At 44.4% G+C, this 19554-nt stretch overlaps 1 protein-coding gene across 1 annotated transcript in view; it reads left to right on the top strand.

Annotated features, from left to right (window-relative positions):
• The window catches only part of LOC122797817 (msx2-interacting protein-like), a 1498925-nt gene that overhangs the window by 115306 nt on the left and 1364065 nt on the right, over positions 1-19554 (top strand). Inside the window, exon 3 of the mRNA XM_044066339.1 lies at positions 1455-1589. Coding sequence (XP_043922274.1) covers positions 1455-1589 — 135 coding nt within the window. The remainder of the gene's footprint in view (positions 1-1454; positions 1590-19554) is intronic.

The raw sequence follows: 19554 nt of genomic DNA, 5'->3' as shown, positions 1-19554 counted from the left end.
TTGTGCAGTTTGTAAACAAAGATCTTGGCATATAGGTCCAAGGTCATTGTTCCACTGTATTCATCCCTCATCAGACCTCTCATTGAGTAGGTGTGTACCTAACCAGGCACATCCAACAATTGGAATATTCACTGAGGTTCCTCACTAAAGGAATATGAGGCATAAATAACATGTCCTACGCAGACCTCCTCAAAACTCTATCCCTGAATTCTGTCTTCTACAAGCTCTTCAGGGGAGATCTATGCCTGTCATGCAAGGCATCTTCAGATCCCACCCTGATGGACTTCCTTCATATCTGCAAAATGAACAGAACCTGAATTACCCATTCTAAAGACTTGAACCTTTTCTGTGGTATAACAAGGACTTGGTGTAGAGACTGGTATGTATCTCCGGTATTACCCCAGCTCCTGAACAGGTTTCCCATCCATGTGAAACAGAGTTCCTCCCTAACTCGTGTAACTTGGACAACTGGATGGGGAGCAGAAATTCAGCCCTGGTTTGGCACCTGTGTCTCTAATGGACACAAGCAACCTTTTATATGTGTCCTCTCCTGCTTATACTACCATGGGTACCAGAACTTGTCAGATTTGGGATGTATGGCTAAGCTTAAAAATTTCCCAGTGGTCATTGAACTAGTACACACTTATGAACCTATAAGGAGGGCAGCCATCCACCCACCCTGTTAAGTAGGATTTAGTTGCAATCATCATATTTTCATTCATTAAAGCAGTAAAACTGTCCATCAATTTTGACTGTCCTTTGATCTAATTCATTGTCAAGGAGACTGTGTGTGTTTTAGCAGGCAAAAGGCTGAAAGCTGTTCTGGTTGGGATACTAAACCATTCTAGTTCATTGTAGTATACCTCAACTCAGAAGTATGCTGTGCAGACATGGGCACTTTTGATCACTGACATTTCACTTACCCCCCGTTTTGCAATGTGGGAGGAAACTGCCCCCATCCCCTTCCTTGCCCAGCGAAAATCACTGTGGACCCCTGTCAGAGTGCAAAGGTCAAAGCTTAAGTTAGTCCTGCCAGAAAATTATCGAGAGAATCAGGAGCTGTGAGGGGGCATTGCTGACCATACACCATTGTGCCATGCCATGTGTAATATCATTATTGACATTTATATACTGCTTTGTTGTTTTTGTGTGTCTCGGCTTTTCCCGGTTAGGGGTTGCCACAGCGGAACTCCGGCCCGCTAATGAGTGGCAGTAGATTTTTACGTGCCGAGTTGCCAGCTCTGACGCACAACCTTCAACGAAGGTATACCCATTCACGCATGTCTCCACACAGAAGACGCTCTAGCTGAGAATCGAACAGGACAACGTCTTACTGTGAGGCGACAACGATACCGCAGCACCACCACCGCAGTGACATTATATACTGCTGCAGTCCCTAAAATATGCTGACCTTTTTTGCTGCTGTCATTAACCATTTTTGTGTTTGTTTTCAGACTCTCTGAGTGGCCTCCTTTGGATAAGAAATTGTCTCTTTGGGAGCGTGAAGTACCATCTTTGGAAAGAGCCATTGTTCGAGATTACTCAGGAGAATATCGTCATGAAAATAGAGAGACTTCTCTGCTGCACAGGTACTACATTAAACGTTAGCTGAATAGTGCTCTTACTTTAAGAAAATACATTTAAATTGTGTTTTGGACTATAGTACATGATTAGATTTAATGTATAAAGTGTAGGGAGCAGTTTTGGAATCAGACACTTGGACATGAAGACATCTGCCAGGCTAGTTATGGAATATAATTCAGTGCGGTTCTTTTACAGGGATCCTTGCCTCCTCCATTTGCTCATAAAAGAAAGTGTGTTGCACTCCCCTTGCCACTCCTCCCTTCTCCATCAGGCTGCCTACCTTAATTCTTCTGGGCTGGTCATCCTGTATTCCCCCTCAGTTCTTGACTGCTTCTCACCCTTATTAATTGCTTTCTGTGAAAGGGACATTGAATCTTTATTTTACTGTTTTATTCAAAGCTTTTTATATGCTACATCTTGCTTTAGTCCACTCATCGTTGATTGAGCACGGTATTTGTAAAAGTTCTTCCCAACAGTTTCTTAACTTTTTCTCACCTTTCATTTTATATTAAAGTAGATTCTACATACCTTTTCAAAGATGCAGTTCTTAAAGGTGTTCCTCACTGCTGTTTTCTCTGTTGCTCTTCTGCATTTTACACTAGTAAATTGTCTTGAACAGGAAGATGAGAAATATCTGAACCCCCCCCCCCACACGCATACACACACACACACACACACACACACACACACACACACACACACACACACACACACACACATGCATGAAGTACTCCTAACTGCACACTTTACAAAACTGCTTTCTGTTTTGGTGGTGATGGTCTTGTCGTTGGATCCGATTCCTTCTCTGAGCGTTCTGTCTGATGGTGGTGGAGCCAGATGATTTTTCTAAGTCGAAGAGCTGTTGTCTGCTCCGAGATGCTGTAGTTGACTCAGAAACGGTCATAGCCTTCAGTGCCCCTTGGAGCTTCGGCATTGGACAGCTCAGCTCCAGCTTCTGCCTCAGATGGGCTGCCTTCCAGTCAGAGGCAGCCGATGGTTTGGAAGCATGCTTTCTCGGCACAGTTGGCTTCCTTCTCCCCAGGACATTCTTCCTTTAAGGTAGTAGAGAAAGTATTCTTTTTCAGAATTCAGGCAGTCCCTCCCCCTTGGATCTACCATCTGGTTCCCAGATGTCTTTGTGTTATGAGCTTCATCAGTCTACCACACAGGGGCAGCCAGCCCAAAGTCTTCAGGCCACCCAACAGGGTATCCTTATTTCTTCCAATACTTCTCCAGAGCACCCAACTGAGGAAGTCCCTAGGAAGAGAAAGTGCAAGAGGAGGCAGTTAGACTCTCTCGGGTGTCAATCACAGAAGATATTGATTTTGATGAAGGAGAAAGGTGCCCAAGATCACCACCTGATAATGTCTCCTTTGGAGACATTTTGGAGCTCCTTAAGCAGAGGGGTGGTTGGTCTACCGATAATCCTTCCCAAGAAGAATCTGTATTCCTGAAGGCATTTAGGTCTGGCCCATCTATTTACTGACTCCGCCCACTGACAAGCTCATTTAGTTAATCGTGTGGCGGCCATGGAAGGAACCCAATTCTTTTAAGCCGATCCCCAAGAGACCAGATAGAATCTTGACATCACCCAAAAGGGGAAGAATTTTGGAGCAAAGGAATACAGTAGATGCCATAGTCGTAGCGGCGTCCCAAAGAAAGAACTCCCAGAGCAGAGTTCATCTGTTCATCCCCATAACAGGGAGTCTAGGGTGATGGACAGATTTGGGAAGCATGTTTACGCTTCAGCGACTTTTACTGTTAGATCGCTGAACAACTTGGCACACTTAACCAGACTACAGAGGAATTTGGCAAAAGAGCTCTCCAGATCCCTCTCAGGGGCAGTAACTGCTGAGGCACAGAATTCCATTGCATCACAATTGGCTGCCTTGCAGTCCATTACTAATTTATCTGTGAGGTTAATTTCACATGCAGCTGAAGGCACCACTGCATTCAGGCATTTCCATTTGGAGGAATGCCTGTATGCGACTGTGTGGTTTTTGTGGAGCCCTTCAAGTCCTCCTCTATCAGTGCTCTTTTTGATGGGAGTTAATTGTTTGACCCCAAAGTGATGGACACGCACTGCAAGTGTGAGCACGATGGAAAGACCCTGCCTGCAGTGGGCATACTTTTTTCTTCTCCTCAAAGAACCTACTCAAGGAATCGGTGAGGTGGTTGAAAGATGTGGTTCAAAAAATCCCAGGGTCCTTTCCATGATCCACATGGATATAGATCACCCAGGGGCGGGGTGGGGGGACTGTAATGAAGATGGTGCCCTCGCGGCAGAAGATGCCTGCAAAACCAGGATACAGACCTTCCTTCTCTTACGGACCCTGTCAGAGCTTCTAAAAGGAGGCCCAATTGTCCACCATAGGAAGCAGTCAGGGGTTGACCATCCCTGCACCAGATAGCCTGGCTAGACATTACAGAAGATACATGGTGCAGAGGATTATTTCCAGAGGTTATATAATTATTTTTTCCTTCCTCCCCCTGTAACAGTAATCAAAATTCCCGATGTCCCGCACAGTCAGAGGAAAGCAGTGGCATTAGAAATAAAAAAGCTTCTAGAAAGAATTAACAAAGAGGATCCCTACAGACCAGAAATAATTCAGAACTTAAGATTCCTTTTAGTGCTAAAGAAAACAGGGGACTGGAGACCAGTTTTGGATCTCCTCAAACTGAACAAATCAGTTCATTACACAGTTTCAGATGGTCATGATTCAGTCCATTTTGCCTTTCCTGCCCAAGGGTAACTGGATGTGCTCAGTACATTTTTTGAACGCGTACTATCACATAAAAGTGAACAGACAGTCCAGGAGATACCTATGCTAGTCCAGGAGATATCTATGCTTCTGGCTAGGAGGCATTCATTACCAATTCAGAGCACTGCCCTTTGGCATCACCACAGTGGTGATACCAAATGCTTGGCACTAGTAGTAGCTCACTTGAGACTACACAGCTTGAGTATTTCCTTACCTAGACAACTGGCTCATTACTGCTCTGACTAGACATCTACTGATCAAAGCGAGAGATTGTGTACTCCAATTTTGCTCTCACCTAGGCATTACAGTCAGCCTCAACAATTCTCCGTTAGAACCAACTCCAGTCCTAGAATTCATAAGATCCTTGTTCAACACTATATCAAAGACAGCCTCCCTTCCCCTACCAAGGATTCATACTATAAAATTTCAAGTAAAAAAGATAACTCAAAACTCTTCACTGTCAGCCCGACTGTTTCTACAAGCATTTAGGTCAGTGTCTACTGCCATAATCCTGGTTCCGTTGGCAAGGTGCCATATGAGAATCCTACAGTAGACCTTGGTAATTCAGTGGTCCATTCTGTACCAGTCTTTGTTCACCCAGATCAAAATAACTCAGGCATACAAAAGATATCTCAGGTGTTGGATTTGTTCATATCAGATCTCACAAGGCCACCCTTTTGAGTGACCATGGATGCATCCCAGTTTGGGTGGGCATTTTTTGGGAAAGAAGTCTAAGACACCTGGCTCCAAGAAGAGGCCAACATGCATATCAGTGTCCTAGAAATGAGAGTGGTTCTCATAGCATTGGAGGCCTTTCAAGACTTTCTCCCTTCAAGGACTCTTGCGATTCACACAGACAATATGTCATTAGTCTGGTACATCAACAAGCAGGGAGGAACCAGATCTTAGACCTTATGTCGAGAAACTCTGAGTGGTGGGCAATGGGTTATCTCGTCCATTCGATTTCTGATAGCAGCGCACATTCTGGGGCAGTCTAACGTGATAGCAGACAAGTTGAGCAGGTCCATTCTGTTACCTCAAGAGTGGTCTCTGAACAGAGAAGTTGCGGGAAAGATATTTCACTAGTGGGGCCAACCGTGGTGTGACCTTTTTGTATCTCCCCTCAACAAGTGCAGGAGGTTCTTTGCCCTGATTCCCTTACCCGGTGGGGGTAGTCACAGAGATATGCTGTTCTCCACAATTGGCCCTCCAGTCTCCTTTGTGCTTACCCCCAACTTCTCTAATCCAAGTTTCTTCAGAAACCATCTCTATTGAAGAGCGCAGTCCTCATTGCCCCTTATGGGCCTTGTCAGATTTGGTTCCCCTTCCTCTGAGCCTCCTCTCATTCATCCTCTATGGGTCCTGGATCCAGTTCCAGATCTCCTGTCTCATCCAACAGACGTGATTCATCCGGACATTTTGGGTCTTAAATTGACTGCATGAGTTTTGCAGTTCCATTGATAGCTAGAATATCTGCATAGAACTAAAAAATTCAGAAAGTCAAGTCAGTTATTTGTCTCCTTTTCAGAATCGAGATTGGGTAAGCCAGTCACCAAAATAACCTTAACTAAGTGGCTAACAAATGGCATTTCTTTTCTCTACAGTAAATTGGCTTTGTCCCTACCAAAATCTTTGAGAGCTTATTCAGCTAGCCATGGCAGCATCTTCAGCGTTTCTGCCTAGGTACTGCATGGTATTTGTGCCAAAGCCACTTGGGCTGATCCTCATATTTTTATTGCTCATTACAAAGTTGATCTGGTCTCTAGGGGAAGAGCAGCCTTCGGCTCAACAATACTGAGGAACATCTTTTCTTAGTCTACCGGGGATCCACGTAGCTGCGAACTCTGTCCCCGATGTTAAGGAATGAATGAAAATTGACATCATCAGATAAAGAAGGTATGTACTTACCATAATGTTCCGTCTGTGTTGCCCATTTTCATTCTTCCTCAACTCCCCTCCCTCCATTCCCCTACATTTTGTGGTTTATCACTTCTAAAATGTTCTTGTTTTTTTTTTTTAGCTCCAAATAGTGGTTTCTTGTACATTGTTGTGTAGAAATAAAGCAGCAAACAAGATATGAAGTGTGGAGGGGGGGTTGTGGCATTATGGGTAAGGGAGGAGCCCAAGAGTTTGAAGTAGGGCACAAGCTGTAAAAAGCAACCAAGTCACATGTTTGATGAAGAATGAAAATGGACAACAAAGATGGAATGTTATGGTGAGCAAATAACTTTTTTTTTCTACAACTACTCTGCTGTTTCCAATTTTTAATCATTTTCCCCAGCCACAGTTTTGATAGGATCAACTCTTTCTGCTGGTATGATTACATCTTTACTAATATAGGTCTTGGCTGCTTTCTAGTGGCCGGGTTTGGAGCATTCACTTGATGTACCTTTTTATGTTAACAAATCCTGTTGTGGAACACCAGTTTAGTTGCTTATTCATTCTTTTGTAAAATGAATACAATGTTTCTTTCAGTTTCTCTGCTTTCCTTTGCACACTTTGTCTTCTAACTACTATTTTTGTGAAACTGCTGTTCTCGAGAACCACATAGTCATCCAGCCTTTTTTTCATTTCAACCTCTGATTTTTGCAGTTTTATAAGTTTGTCTAATTAGCTATGTAAAGCTTCTTCTGTTTTAACCCAGCCTTTTGTAATTTGAGTTAATATATTTATTCAGTGTTTCATTTACTTTAATCATCTCTGAATACATTTGATTTTTCTCCTCTAAATTACGAGAAGCCATTGCTTAAATCAAAGCTAAAGTTTGAACTTCTTTATGCTGAACAGCTGCAAAATTATTCCCAGCCAGTGTTTTCTCTTCACTTTTTTGTGATTGAATTTCTTTCAGGTTCTCCAAATTTCTTCTTTACTGGCATCCATAGGTTCATAGGTAGGTACTAGGCTAACTGCCCTTGGGCCTATACAAGCCCAGCCAAAAAGGTACCCTGGCTTTTGCCACCCAAGAAAGTTATTTTCCTGTGCCACTGTCGAGCAGAGCCACACAAGTGATTCCCGGGTGAATTTCCTATTTCCCATCCAGTCATCAAGATTTTTCTTGAAGAGTACTAATGAGGAGCTTTGTTTGATTTAGATAGGTAGTATCCAGGCTGTATACTTAATAGCTAGTAACTGATTTTTACCCAAGCTTACAATTTTCACTGGTGCTTTTATCCCCTTTTCTGTTTTCACACCAGGAAAGTTGAAATTAAGCTGTTGCTCAGTGCACATCCATCTTTGAAAGTCTCACTACTGCTGTAGTTTTGAGGAGATATGCCTGGATATGTAACTAAAAGTTAACAGAGTTGGACATTTTTGAATTCTGCCCTAGATAAGTAGGTTTTATTTGACCTTTCCTCAAACAATTTTTTGAAAGAGGCAAGTTAGTTCAGGGAGTGTCTAAGATTTTTCAATCCCCCCACCCCCCAATTACAAGGCTGTCAAATCTTTTCCTTTTAAAAAACAAAACAAAACAAGCGATCCCTGCCAGTACAAGACCAACAGAGCAAAAGAGAGATGCAAGGTAAACAACAAGAAATGGGGATTTTTTTTTTCCAAAAAAGGAACAGTCTTAATAATTTAGAATAGCTGTGCCAGCATTTTATCCCTCATTTCCTCCACCCCTTCTCTCAAAATTTGTCTGAGAAACTCTTTTTACATTCCCCTTTGGCAGCAGATTATTAGATACTTGGATACAACGACTGGTTCAGGAGGCACTGGACACAAATACGTTCTTTCAGATTAATTACTTCCCAGCCTGTGAAAGAAACAGAATTTATATCCCTCAGGTCTTTCCTTTTCTCAGATTCCCATCAGTCTGTAACTACATGTTTATCAGATTTTGCTTTGGGAGCAGTATCTTTCGGGGTAAAGATGCAAGGCATGTGGAAATCCTCAGACTGAAAAAAACAAATGTCATAAAGGCTATGATCCATGCATTAAACTCTTTCCATCTCTGATCTCAAGGACCTCTTTAGATGATTATGGACATTACCACAGTAATGTGGTAGATAAACAATTGGGGGCAGCAGGTTATAACCTCTGTGCAAAGCTGTCTGTTATGGCTTGGCGGGTAGCTCTAAAGCATTCCTTTATCCTCAATGCATCTTACATTCTGTCAGAGCAGAACCATAGGAAAATACTATGCTAATGACCCTGAAGGGTCTTTTTATGCCTAGCCATGCATCCTATAAATATTGGAAAGGTGTCTGTCGTGTACATTACATGGGATGGGGGTATGTAAACTTGGGCATGAGTGGTCAACATTTACAAGTTTCCTCCCTCTAATACAGACAAAGGTGTCAGACCAGGAGTAATTTTGTGATTCCTTATCTGCTGATAACATTTTGTGATTCCTCATCCACTGATAACATTTTGTTTGAATAAATGGAGGAAAGAACTTTGCTTCCCACGGATTGGAAACCAGTTACTGAGAAGGGGCAGCCTCTGAGACACATACTTATCTCTCCAACATGTACTGTTAATGTTGCAGGCTAGGTTTACGTTCCTGGATCAGGTGTTTTTGGTGCCATTTGTTTTGTAGATGTGCAACAGGTCCATTGTGGCTGCATTACAGGATACTTTGTTGGCCAGGCGTAGGTCTCTTCCCAGTAACCTGTAGGAGGCAGAGTATAAGGATAATGCTTTTGAGGACTTGTTTGCTATACTATGTTCTCTTTTTGTGAGTATCCTCTGTCACTCCAGTTGTTGCATATGTTTGGTCAGGTACTTACCAAAGGATACATTGTATTTAATGACTGGTCTCATGACAGCAGAGTACAACAGAATGTCCTCTTTGGACCTGGATGTTACACCCTTGCTTTTAAATTGTGCAGCATGGAAAGGTTTCTTACTCCTGTAGACACACGATAGTCAAAGGTCAAGTTGATGTCTACATGTGTTCCCAAATCCTGACTACTTGGTGTTTTCTTAAGTGTGTATTATTGATGTAGTAATTTGCATGGCTGGCTGAATGAGCCAAGGATACTGTTATGCACTTCTTAGCATTGAGTTTAAGACCATGACTCTGGCACCAGTTAGTAGTCTTATTAGTCCATCTTGGAGGATGTTTGTATCTTGGAGGAGGATTCAGTGACTTCACCTAATTTGTAATCATCTGTGAATTTGGTCAGCCAGAGGCCTTTGACATGACGTTAACCTTGACTAAAGAGAAGTAGGTGCCAAATAAGAACGGCCCCAGCACTGAGCCCTGTGGGGCTTCACTAGTGACTGACCTTTTAGTGGAGGTAACTCATCATCACCATCAACCTCCTTTTTCCCCATTTTCTGCATGGGATTCATGTCGTGTCACTTGTTGCCATCTCTCTGTATTCACAGCCACTGTCCTACCATCTTCGACAGTCATGCCTGACTGTTGCAGATCTTCTCTCATACAATTCATTCACCTCTTTGCTGGATGCCCTAATTTTCTCTTGCCATATTCCTGTCTGTCCCGAATCATCTTCACCAGATTGTCATTGTCTTTCTTGCACATATGCCAGAAACACCATAATCTGTTCTGTTTGACCTTTTCTGCAATTGTAGCTACTTTGGCTTCTGCTGTTATGTCCTCATTTTTTCATCTGCCCCATAGTGTGCATCATCACCCATCTGAGGCACTTCATCGCTATCACCTCTAGCTTTCTCAACTACTCTGCATTTACTGTTTCATAGTTTGGTACTAGGCTATCTGCCCTGGGGCATTTATAAGCCTAGCCATAGTGATGTGGCTTTCGCCACCCCATGTAGTGATACAAAAGTGAACAGAATAGATTTAGAATACTGTGCCTCTGTCTAGTAATGACACAGTGAAGACCCCCTTACATAATAGAATTAGTTTACTGTGCCTCTGTCTAGCAGTGATACAGAGATGGCCCCTGGGGTAAACCTACGATCTCCCATCCACTCGTCAAGATTTCTCTTGAAGAGAGTCAGTGAGGGGCTCTGCCTAACATAAACTGGGATTCTGTTCCAGAGTATGGGAAGCCTCTAAGTTATGAATCTGTCCCTCCAGCATGTCCTATTCATATTTGTGCTGAGGTTCAAATCTATAGCTCTCGTGGTTCTGATGCATTTGGATTTTTTGAGGTGGAGCATGTCCATCAATTCCTGGTTGGACATGGCCTTGTATGTCAGGCACAGATCACCTCTGAGTAGGCGGTATGCTACTGAATAGAGCTGGAGTTTCTTTAGTCTGGCAGCATATGACATATGTTTGAGACCCTTGATCCTCTTGGTGAGGTACTTTTGGGGTCTCTCAAGCTGTTGCAAGTGTCGGGTGAGGTACATACCAAATGGGGCATTGTACTCAATCATGGGCCTGATAAGGGAGGAGTACAGGGGCACAATGACCTCCTTTGATCTGGATGTGAATCCCTTCATGATAAGGTGGGCAAGGTAGAAAGTCTTTCTAACCACTTTGGCAACATGGGTGTCAAACTGCCCAAGTTTCTGTACCATGCAGTAGTACTGGGCATACCACTGTATTGTACACCTTACTTTTCAACTTCTTTGGCATTCTTCTGTCATACACTACCCCTGACACTATGACAGTTGGCTGCAGCCACTGTGATTTTAGCTTTGACCTCCACATTCAAACTTCCCTTCTCCTCAACCGCCCCTCCCAGTTACTTGAAGCTGGTAAACTGTTTTAATTCTTTTCCCTTCTATCTGTTTTCAGCTTCTTTTGATTTCCCCATTTGCTTCCATTACAACTGTCTTATCTGTACTCTGTTTCATCTCATGTGCCTTCAGTTTTGCATTCCATTCCTCTACCCTTTGCTGAGGTTCTTGCTCATAGTTTGCATCTAATGCCACATCTTCTGCAAACAGCAACTTTGTTGATCTCTCCCCTCCAACCTGTTTGTTAATGTAGTCCATCACTAGTATGAACAGCAGTGGGCTCAAGAGTTAAACACTGCGCACCAACTCCTACTGGGAAGTTCCATATCTCTTAGAGCAACAAATCTGGACAAAGCCATAAATAAAGTAGGACAAAGGCCCAAAGAATAGGGACAATTTTTTAAATATTTCTCTTGCAAACTTAGAAAGTTGATAGAATAACAGGTTTTGCATTCGCATGAATTTTCTATGGGGTATGAAGTCTGAAATTCAAATGCCTGTCATTATTTTCTAACTTCAGTCCTTAATGATTTGTTACTAATTTGTTAGAAAACCACAATTTTATGGAGAATGAACCAAAAATAGGCAAAAATACAAAGTCTTCGAAAATCTGTACAGTTGAGAGGTATGCTGGGAGCCCTTCTGTAAGACTGAACATTGTTCGCACTTTTGAGTCGTTGGGTCCTTGTACATAGCTTGCACTAATTCTGCTAATGTTTTTGGGACTTCGAACCAACGCAGGGCTGCCCAAATCAGCTTTCTTGGGACATTGTCATATTCTTTCTCCAAGTCTAGCAATACCCAGTTGGACTCTTTCCTCATTTCTAGCTTCTTCACAAGTATCTGTCTGACTGCAAACATCAGGTCAGTTGTGCTGCGTCATGATCTGAATCCTAACTGCTCAGTTCCCGTCTTGCTTTCTACTGCTGTGCTTATATTTTTATCAGTCATCCTGTCCAGAACTTCCATGCTGTTATACGCTGTCTTAACTTTTAATCCTATCTGAGCCATTTAGTTATCTAACAGGTGATTTATGGGCTTATACCTAATTTAGTGAACTTTTCTGCAATACCAAAGTAGGGAATTGTGTCATATGTTTTGGCAGATTCTTGTAGACAATATGCACCATTTTGACCCCCTCTGTTGCTTTGTTGACCTTCTCAAAGATCATCACTGGGTTAACTAGGCATGGCCTTCCCTTGACAAAACCCAGTTGACTTGGTTCCAGCATTTGAAGATTTCCTGTATTGTTTTCTATCATGTCCATGATGGTTCTTTTATGGCCTTGCATATGAGACTAGTCAAGCTTCTGGTTTAGTAGTTTCCTGGGGTGGATGGCCTACTCTTGTGTAGTGGGCTAACAACTGCAGTCCTCTATTTGCATTGCTAGAGCCTTTTTAGTGGCTGTGACTGAATAGTGCCACCAGAGGCCCCAAAAGGTCGTTATCTGATGTCTGCTCTGTGGGACTTCGGATCAGGCACCAGCTGATTCAAAAGCCTTTAGCCCATTTTGGCTCTGCTTCCCTTACCCATAACTCCCCACACCTCCATCAGCTCCCCAGATCTAGTTTGCTGCCATTCATGTCTGCAGCTTGGTCTTTGGCTGCACTTGATGATTCAAGTTTATTGAAGAAGTTAGTGACATTTTTCCTTCCCTCACCTGTTGGAGTAGTAATTAGCCTTTTTCTATTAGCTTTACATAGTTTTTAAGTAGTTTGTTAAGGTAGTTTAGCTTAGATTGTGTCTCTCTTTTACCTTCCCGCCCTTTTCCCAGTTAGTTTTAACTGTTGTACTGCTGTCTGTCGTGTGTGTGTGTGTGTGTGTGTGTGTGTGTGTGTGTGTGTGTGTGTGTGGTAGGATGGATAAGGGCTTTAAAAAGTGCGACTCCTGCTGGCACAGTTTGCCCTCCCAGGATGCACACCTTAAATGCGTCTACTGTCTGGGTCTGGAGCACTTGGACTGTGGTTGTTCCTTCTCATAGAGCTTTGGCTCGCATTCTGTCTGTGGGTGCAAGGCCAATCTTGTGTTGAAGGGGCTTCCGCCGCTTAGCTCTTCCAGTTCTGCTTCCAGGGCTTCTCCCCGAGAGCCCAAGATTCGGTTCAGGAAGTCTCGGCTGTGGACTCGAGGCTTTCTAAGAGGGATTGCAGGAGGTCTTCTTCAGCCTCCACCTCTAAGACAGCTCCCTTGGATTCTGCAGGTCTGAAGGTCCTTCAACTTTTAGCTCTGCCGGCAACATTAGCACAGACTTTGGCTCCAGTGCCTTGGAGCCAATTGCCTTCAGCTCTGAATACAACTAAAATGACATCTTCTGCTCTGAGCATTCTGAGCTCCTTCCTGATTTAAGGGGTGCCTTCAGGCAGAGTAGTGTTCCCCTTTCCCCTTTTACGCCTCCCCTTTGGTTGCCAGAGTCCAGCATGGCTCCACCCCAGTTCAGATCCTCCCTAGCTTGGATCTTGCATGCAGTATCATCTTCTCCTAGACTCTTTAAGCCATACTTAGTGGCCTCATCTGTTGGGTTGTCAGGGTTGTTGGGCAGCATCAAATACTCTGGTGTGGAGCAGCTGATGAGGGTCCTTTTTGCAGATACAAATGCCGATGTTCATCGTGTTTCACAGTTGCAGTCCTAACAAATGGGTTATCCGGCTCCCGCTAGCCCTCAGTCGGCCAGAATACCAAAGGTAAGTAAAAATGCCATCGGTTGTAAAGGACTTCAGTGCGTCTGATACAAAAGGAGGCAGCCAATGTCACTTCCTCAGTCTTCCTTGCCGCGGAGCCCGAAGCAGAAGCTTTTCATGCACAAGTACTGGTCGGCAGTTTACCTTTGCTGAATTAGACTACGAAGTGTTGAAGTCTACTACAGCTAAGTACCCCGTTGGGGATCCTCCTTTCTTGCTTTACTGAATGTCAGGAAAAAGTTAATAATTGCCTTACCTGTGGAAAGCAGGTTCCGCATAGAGATTTTCATTCGTATTGCATTGTCTGTTTAGGCCTTGATCACTTCATTCCCAGTTGTAATCTTTGTGCTTCCTTTAATCCGCGTACCGTCCGTCGTCGGGCTAAGATTTTGGCTAAGCATTTTGGCGTTTGGCCTAAGTTTGTGGTTATGGCATCCGCCGGTCTTCAGATATTCCGAAAAAGCATTAGGACAAGGACCGTGACAGGCCTCAGAAATCTTAAGTTCTCAGATGAGGCTAAGTTGGTCGTCAGTCAGGCGGGAGCCAGTGAGACGCTTTTGCAGTCCTCAGATGTATAACCACAGGCCTTGGTTGACTCGGAGTCCCTTAGGCCTTCAGCCTCTGGTTTGTCTCCCGACCTGTTGCCAGTCACCTCTTCTGCTGGAGCCGGTACCACTAAGCTGACTCCAGGGTCCGAGGCCTCTGGTTTGCGATCTGACAACAGACTTCTTTCTTCTACTCCTGCTGCTTCTTCAGCTGTTGCCAGGCTTCCCGAGTCCTTCAGGCTTGCAGGTAAGCCTTCCTTCCATAAGCCTGTGAAAAGGCAAGCTCCAGTTCCTTCTAGTTCACCTCAATCCCAGATAGTTAAAATGGCTAATGATTTGTTAACTCTTATCAGGGGTTCTCAGCCTCACCCTCCTAAAAGGAGTAGGGAGGTTTCTCCTGAGGTTTTGTCCTGTTCAGGATCTGTTTCTTCCAGCATTTCTGCTGATGAAGAGGAATTTTCTCAGGCTATTTCTCCCTATGAGGATTCAGATGCAGAGGAGTCCATTACTTCGGCTTCTCCTCCAGAGGATTTCTCTTTTGGTGACACTTTAAATACCCTCAGGGAACATTTTAAATGGGAAAGCCAAGATTATCCACAATCTAAGAAACGGATTAGGGAGTTTTTTGATTTGCCTCAGCATAAGCCTCTTGCTATTCCTCCTGTGTTGGAAGTTGGTGATGATGTTTTTCTGGAAAATTCCTTGTCTCCAAATTCGGTTCCCCCTTCTCCCAGGAAACCTGACCGGTACTACAGAGTTCCTGATTCTCATTTATTTCTTTTCAGGAACCAGTTGGCAGATCCAGAGGTCATTTCTCAGGGCCCTAAAGGGGTTAAGGCCACTGTTACCAGGAATCCTGTTCCTTCGGACAGAGAATCTAGGAACTTGGGTGGGGCAAGAAAGTTTATATCTCTGCCACCCTAGCCATTAAGTCTACCAGTTGTTTTTTTCATGTGCTGAAATACCAACAGCACACCTTGGAGGCTATTAAGTCTAAGATTGCAAATGTACCTCTTTTGGCTGAGAGTAAAGACATGCAGGATTTGTTGAATTCAGCCACTCTGGTCAATAAGCATTCTTTGCATTGTGGTTTTGTCATCCTTGAGGCGTCCAGTGGGGCTACGGCCAATGGATCTGTTATTAGAAGGCACACTTGGCTCAGAGAACAGCCTCTTCAAGAACCTGTCAAGGCTAAGCTTTTGGATGTTCCTTTCCATAAAGATAATCATTTTGGCAGCAAAGCTGAGGAGGTGCTTAAGATGATGGAGGATAAGGCCAAGTCCATGCAAACTGTTAAAGATTTTCTGCAAGTTCAACCCCCTCGCTTTAGCAGGAATTACCCTTCCAAGAGGTGGACCTTTCCTGATACCAGCAGACAGAACCGCTCCAGGTCTAGGGGTTACAAATCTTCTAGGGGACAGACAGCTACCCCTCAAAGGTCTAGGTGGTGGCAGGCTTCCACTTCTAAGGCGGGAAGCTCCAAGCCTGCATCTCAGTCTAAGTACTCTCAATAACCTTTTACAACTTCTGCCTGTACTTGCTTGCCTTGGGAGTCTTTTAGGGGGAAGGTTGGCCCTTTTTTCAGATGTCTGTATCACAAACGACAAATGGGTGCTCAGAACGGTGTCTCTGGGGCACAAGTTTTCTTTCCGCACCTTTCCAGCTCCCAAAGGATTCCCAGACGCTTCACCAAACCAAAAGGCAGAAGTAGAAAAGCAAATTTTGTCTTTCATTTGGGAGCAGTAGAACCAGTTCCTGTTCAGCAGGTAGGCCAGGGCTTTTATTCCAGGCTTTTCCTAGTTCCAAAAAAAGAAGGCACCTGTCGTCCTATCCTAGATCTTTCCATTCTGAAGTCTTTTCTAGTGATTCCAAAGTTCAGAATGCTCACTCTGCATCTGTTGCTACCAATGCTAGAAAAGGATTCCTGGCTGGTAACCTTGGATCTCAGAGGCTTATCTGCACATCCCTATCAGGGAAAGTTGCAGGCAGTATCTTCATTTCAGAGTGGGCAAGCAACATTATCGGTTCTCTGCACTGCCTTTCGGCTTATCTACTGCTCCCAGAGTCTTCACGAAGTGCTTGGCCCCATTCATTGCTTTTTGCAGGCAGAAGACAATTCAGATTTATCCATACTTTAACGACTGTCTGATTCAAGCAAGTTCTCAGGAGCAGCTATTAAAGGATCTGGAATTTGTAAAGACTCTTCTGTCTTCCCTGGGTTACACTCTCAACAAGGAAAAGTAAAAAGTGGTACTATCCAAGGAGATAACATTCCTGGGAGTGAGTCTGAACACAGCTACCCAGATGATGCGTCTCAACAAGGAGAAGCAGACAACTCTTACAGTCTTACAGTTTACTTCAAGGACTTGGCAAGCCTGTCCCAGCTCCCTGCAAGGAAAGACCTGCAAGCTCTGGGATTCATGCAATCTTGTATTCTCATGATTCCGTATGCAAGACTGCATATGACGAAATTGCAATGGTACCTCAAGAACATTTGATATTGACACACACACGACTTGGATATGATGATCCCTCTGCTTCCATCTCTGCAGACGGAGTTTCTATGGTGGGCAACAGCCTATCTACAAAACAAGGGCATGCCCTTTCGGATACCTCCTGCCACTCAAGTTCTGACTACCGACTCATAGGATAATGCCTGGGGATCACACCTGGATGGCAGATGCATACAGGGATGGTGGAATGCTCAGCAGATGCACCTGCACATAAATCTAAAAGAGTTGATTGCAGTTCAACAGGCCTTACTAGCCTTCAAGCACCTTCTTTCTACGGGGACCTTACTTGTCAGAACAGACAATACCACAGTCATGTGGTACCTCAACAAGCAGGGAGGGATTCGCTCTTACACCCTGTGCAGACAAAGCATGAATCTTTGGTCCATGGCAGCATCCCTGGACCTGCATCTCGTAGCTCAATTCCTTCCAGGAAGGCTCAATGTTTTGCCAGACCAGTTGAGCAGGCGAACCCTGGATCCTCACACGTGGCAGCTGAACAGGACTGTTTTCTACAGCATCATTCAATGTTGAGACACCTCAGGTGGATCTTTTCTTCTCCCCGGACAATCACCTTCTGCCTCTCTTTTGCACCAGACAGCATCACAGCAGGGCTTGGAGAGTGGATGCTCTGTCCTTCCCTTGGATGTTGCTATCAGTTTACGCCTTCCTTCCTCATCTACCCAGAGTGTTGTTGAAGATCAGGGACAAACGACCAAGGACTATTCTCGTAGCTCTGGACTGGCCCAGACAGCATTGGTATCTGCTGCTTCGCAGTCTCTCCCAATTCCCTCCTTGGCATCTTCCTCTGAAGCCATATCTTTTGGTTCAGTAAGGGGGAGTTATTCTGCATCCTCATCTTCTATCCCTTCACTTGGCAGCATGGCTCATAGTTTGCCTCCTTCCTTATCTTCTTCCCTTTCCCAGCAGGTGGTTGATGTGCTGAGGGAGGCCAGGAAGCCTAGCACTAGGAAGTCCTACACTGGCAAATGGGAAAGGTTTTCTCATTGGATGTAAGCTAGAAGGGGATTCCTCTTCTCAGCCTACCCTTCCTCTGATCTTGGAATACCTGGCTGATTTGTTTCAGGGTGGTCTTTCTTCTTCTGTCAAGCTTCATGCTTCAGCCATTTCTGTTCATTGTTCTTTTGAACAACCCATTTTCTCTCATCCCTTGATGAAAATGATTCTCAGACGTGCTTGTAACTTAAAACCTTCTAGAAGGGCACCTACTCCAGCATGGGATCTTAATTTTTGTTCTAGAGAAGTTCACTCTTCCTCCTTTTGAGCCAGCTGCCTTTGCAGATTTAAAGATGTTCTTCATCTCACATTGCTGCAGTCCTTACACTTGGGTAGTCCGCTGTCCTCGATCGGCCCGAATATCAAAGTATTAGGCTGACGTCGGTCAAGGCGCTTAAGACTGACATCAGCACGTCAGGGTACAAATGCGCATGACCGACGTCATATCCTCAGTCTTTTTTGCCGCATGGTCCGATGCAGAAGCAGCGTTGCAAGTGCCGTTCGGCGTTCTGAAATTTTTCGAATTCGGAGTTTCAGACCGAGTCAAAGTTGGCTAAGTACCCCGTTGGGGAATATTTTAGTTTTTTCTTGCTTCAGTGGTTTACCGGATGTCAGAAAGTGAATAACTGTATTTCTTGTGGGAAACAGATACCGCATAGAGATTATCATACTTTGTGTATTCCTTGTTTGGGGCCTGAGCACGACGTCGTTGGGTGTCGCTTTTGTGCTAGGTTCAATAAGCGCACTATTAAGCGAAGGTTAGATTGTGCCAGGTTGGTCTTCGGGAAGCGGTGCAATTATAATATGCCGTCGGATGCTCCGGCCCGCTTCTTCAAGAAGCGCAAAGACAAAGCAGCTAAACCCAGGCAAGAAGAGTCGTCCGTGCGGACGCCGGTTCTTTAGAGGCGTCAGTGGAACTGGTGGTTCCGGAGGCTTCTCTGGAGTCCCAGGGGGAAACTTTGATATTGCAGGATGTGGCCTCTCAGGAGGCAGGTCAGGCTGAAGGGGCTTCTCAGATTACTGTACTCCCTCCCTTCCTAGGGTGGTTAGGCCCTCTCCTTCTGTTTCCAAGGCTTCTCCCAGAGGCAGGCCAGGTTTAGCTTCTGTTGGTGTCACTCCTAGTTCATCAGGATCTGTGCCCAAGAAGCACATGCTTAAAATGGGAGAAGATTTAATTACTTTGATTAGAGGTTCTTTGCCCCTCCTGATAAGAGGCCTAGGGTGGAACCAGAGTTGGGGAGTTTTGAGCAGGCTTCGGATGTTTCAGAGTCTTCAGCTGAAGACTTGCAGGAGTATTCTCCTTATTCTGATTCTGATGTGGATGATTCTACTCCTTCTGCTTCTCCTCCAGAGGATTTTTCTTTTCAGAGACTCTTCATTCCATGAGGGAGCATTTTAAGTGGGAAGGTCAGGACTTCTCTGATTCCAGGAAAAGGCTTAGGGAATTTTTGCTTTTACCCCAGCATAGGCCTTTGGCTATACCACCTGTTCTGGATGTTGTGGAAGATGTGTTTGCAGAGGCTTCACTTAATCCTGATTCTTTGCCTCCTGCTCCTGTTAAACCGGACAGGTATTACAGGGTGCCTGAAGTTCATAAATATCTTTATAAGAGTCCTAGGGCGGACCCAGAAACTGTTAGTCAGGGACCTAAGGGCGTCAAGGCCTCTGTTGTAAAAAATCCGGTTCCTCCAGATAAAGAGGCCAGAGCTTTGGATAGATGGGGAAAGAAAGTCTATACTTCTTCCACCTTAGCTATGAGGGCTTTGAATTGCCAGTTTCACATGTTGAAATATCAAAACTATCTTCTTTCTCAATTGAAGTCTAAGGTAGATGCTCTGGCGGA

The sequence above is a fragment of the Protopterus annectens genome, chromosome 3.part1 (assembly GCF_019279795.1).
Source record: "Protopterus annectens isolate FY-2018-M chromosome 3.part1, PAN1.0, whole genome shotgun sequence".
Classification (NCBI taxonomy): Eukaryota; Metazoa; Chordata; order Ceratodontiformes; family Protopteridae; genus Protopterus; species Protopterus annectens.
The sequence above is the reverse complement of the archived record's forward strand: the minus strand, read 5'-3'. Positions and strand labels throughout refer to the sequence as shown.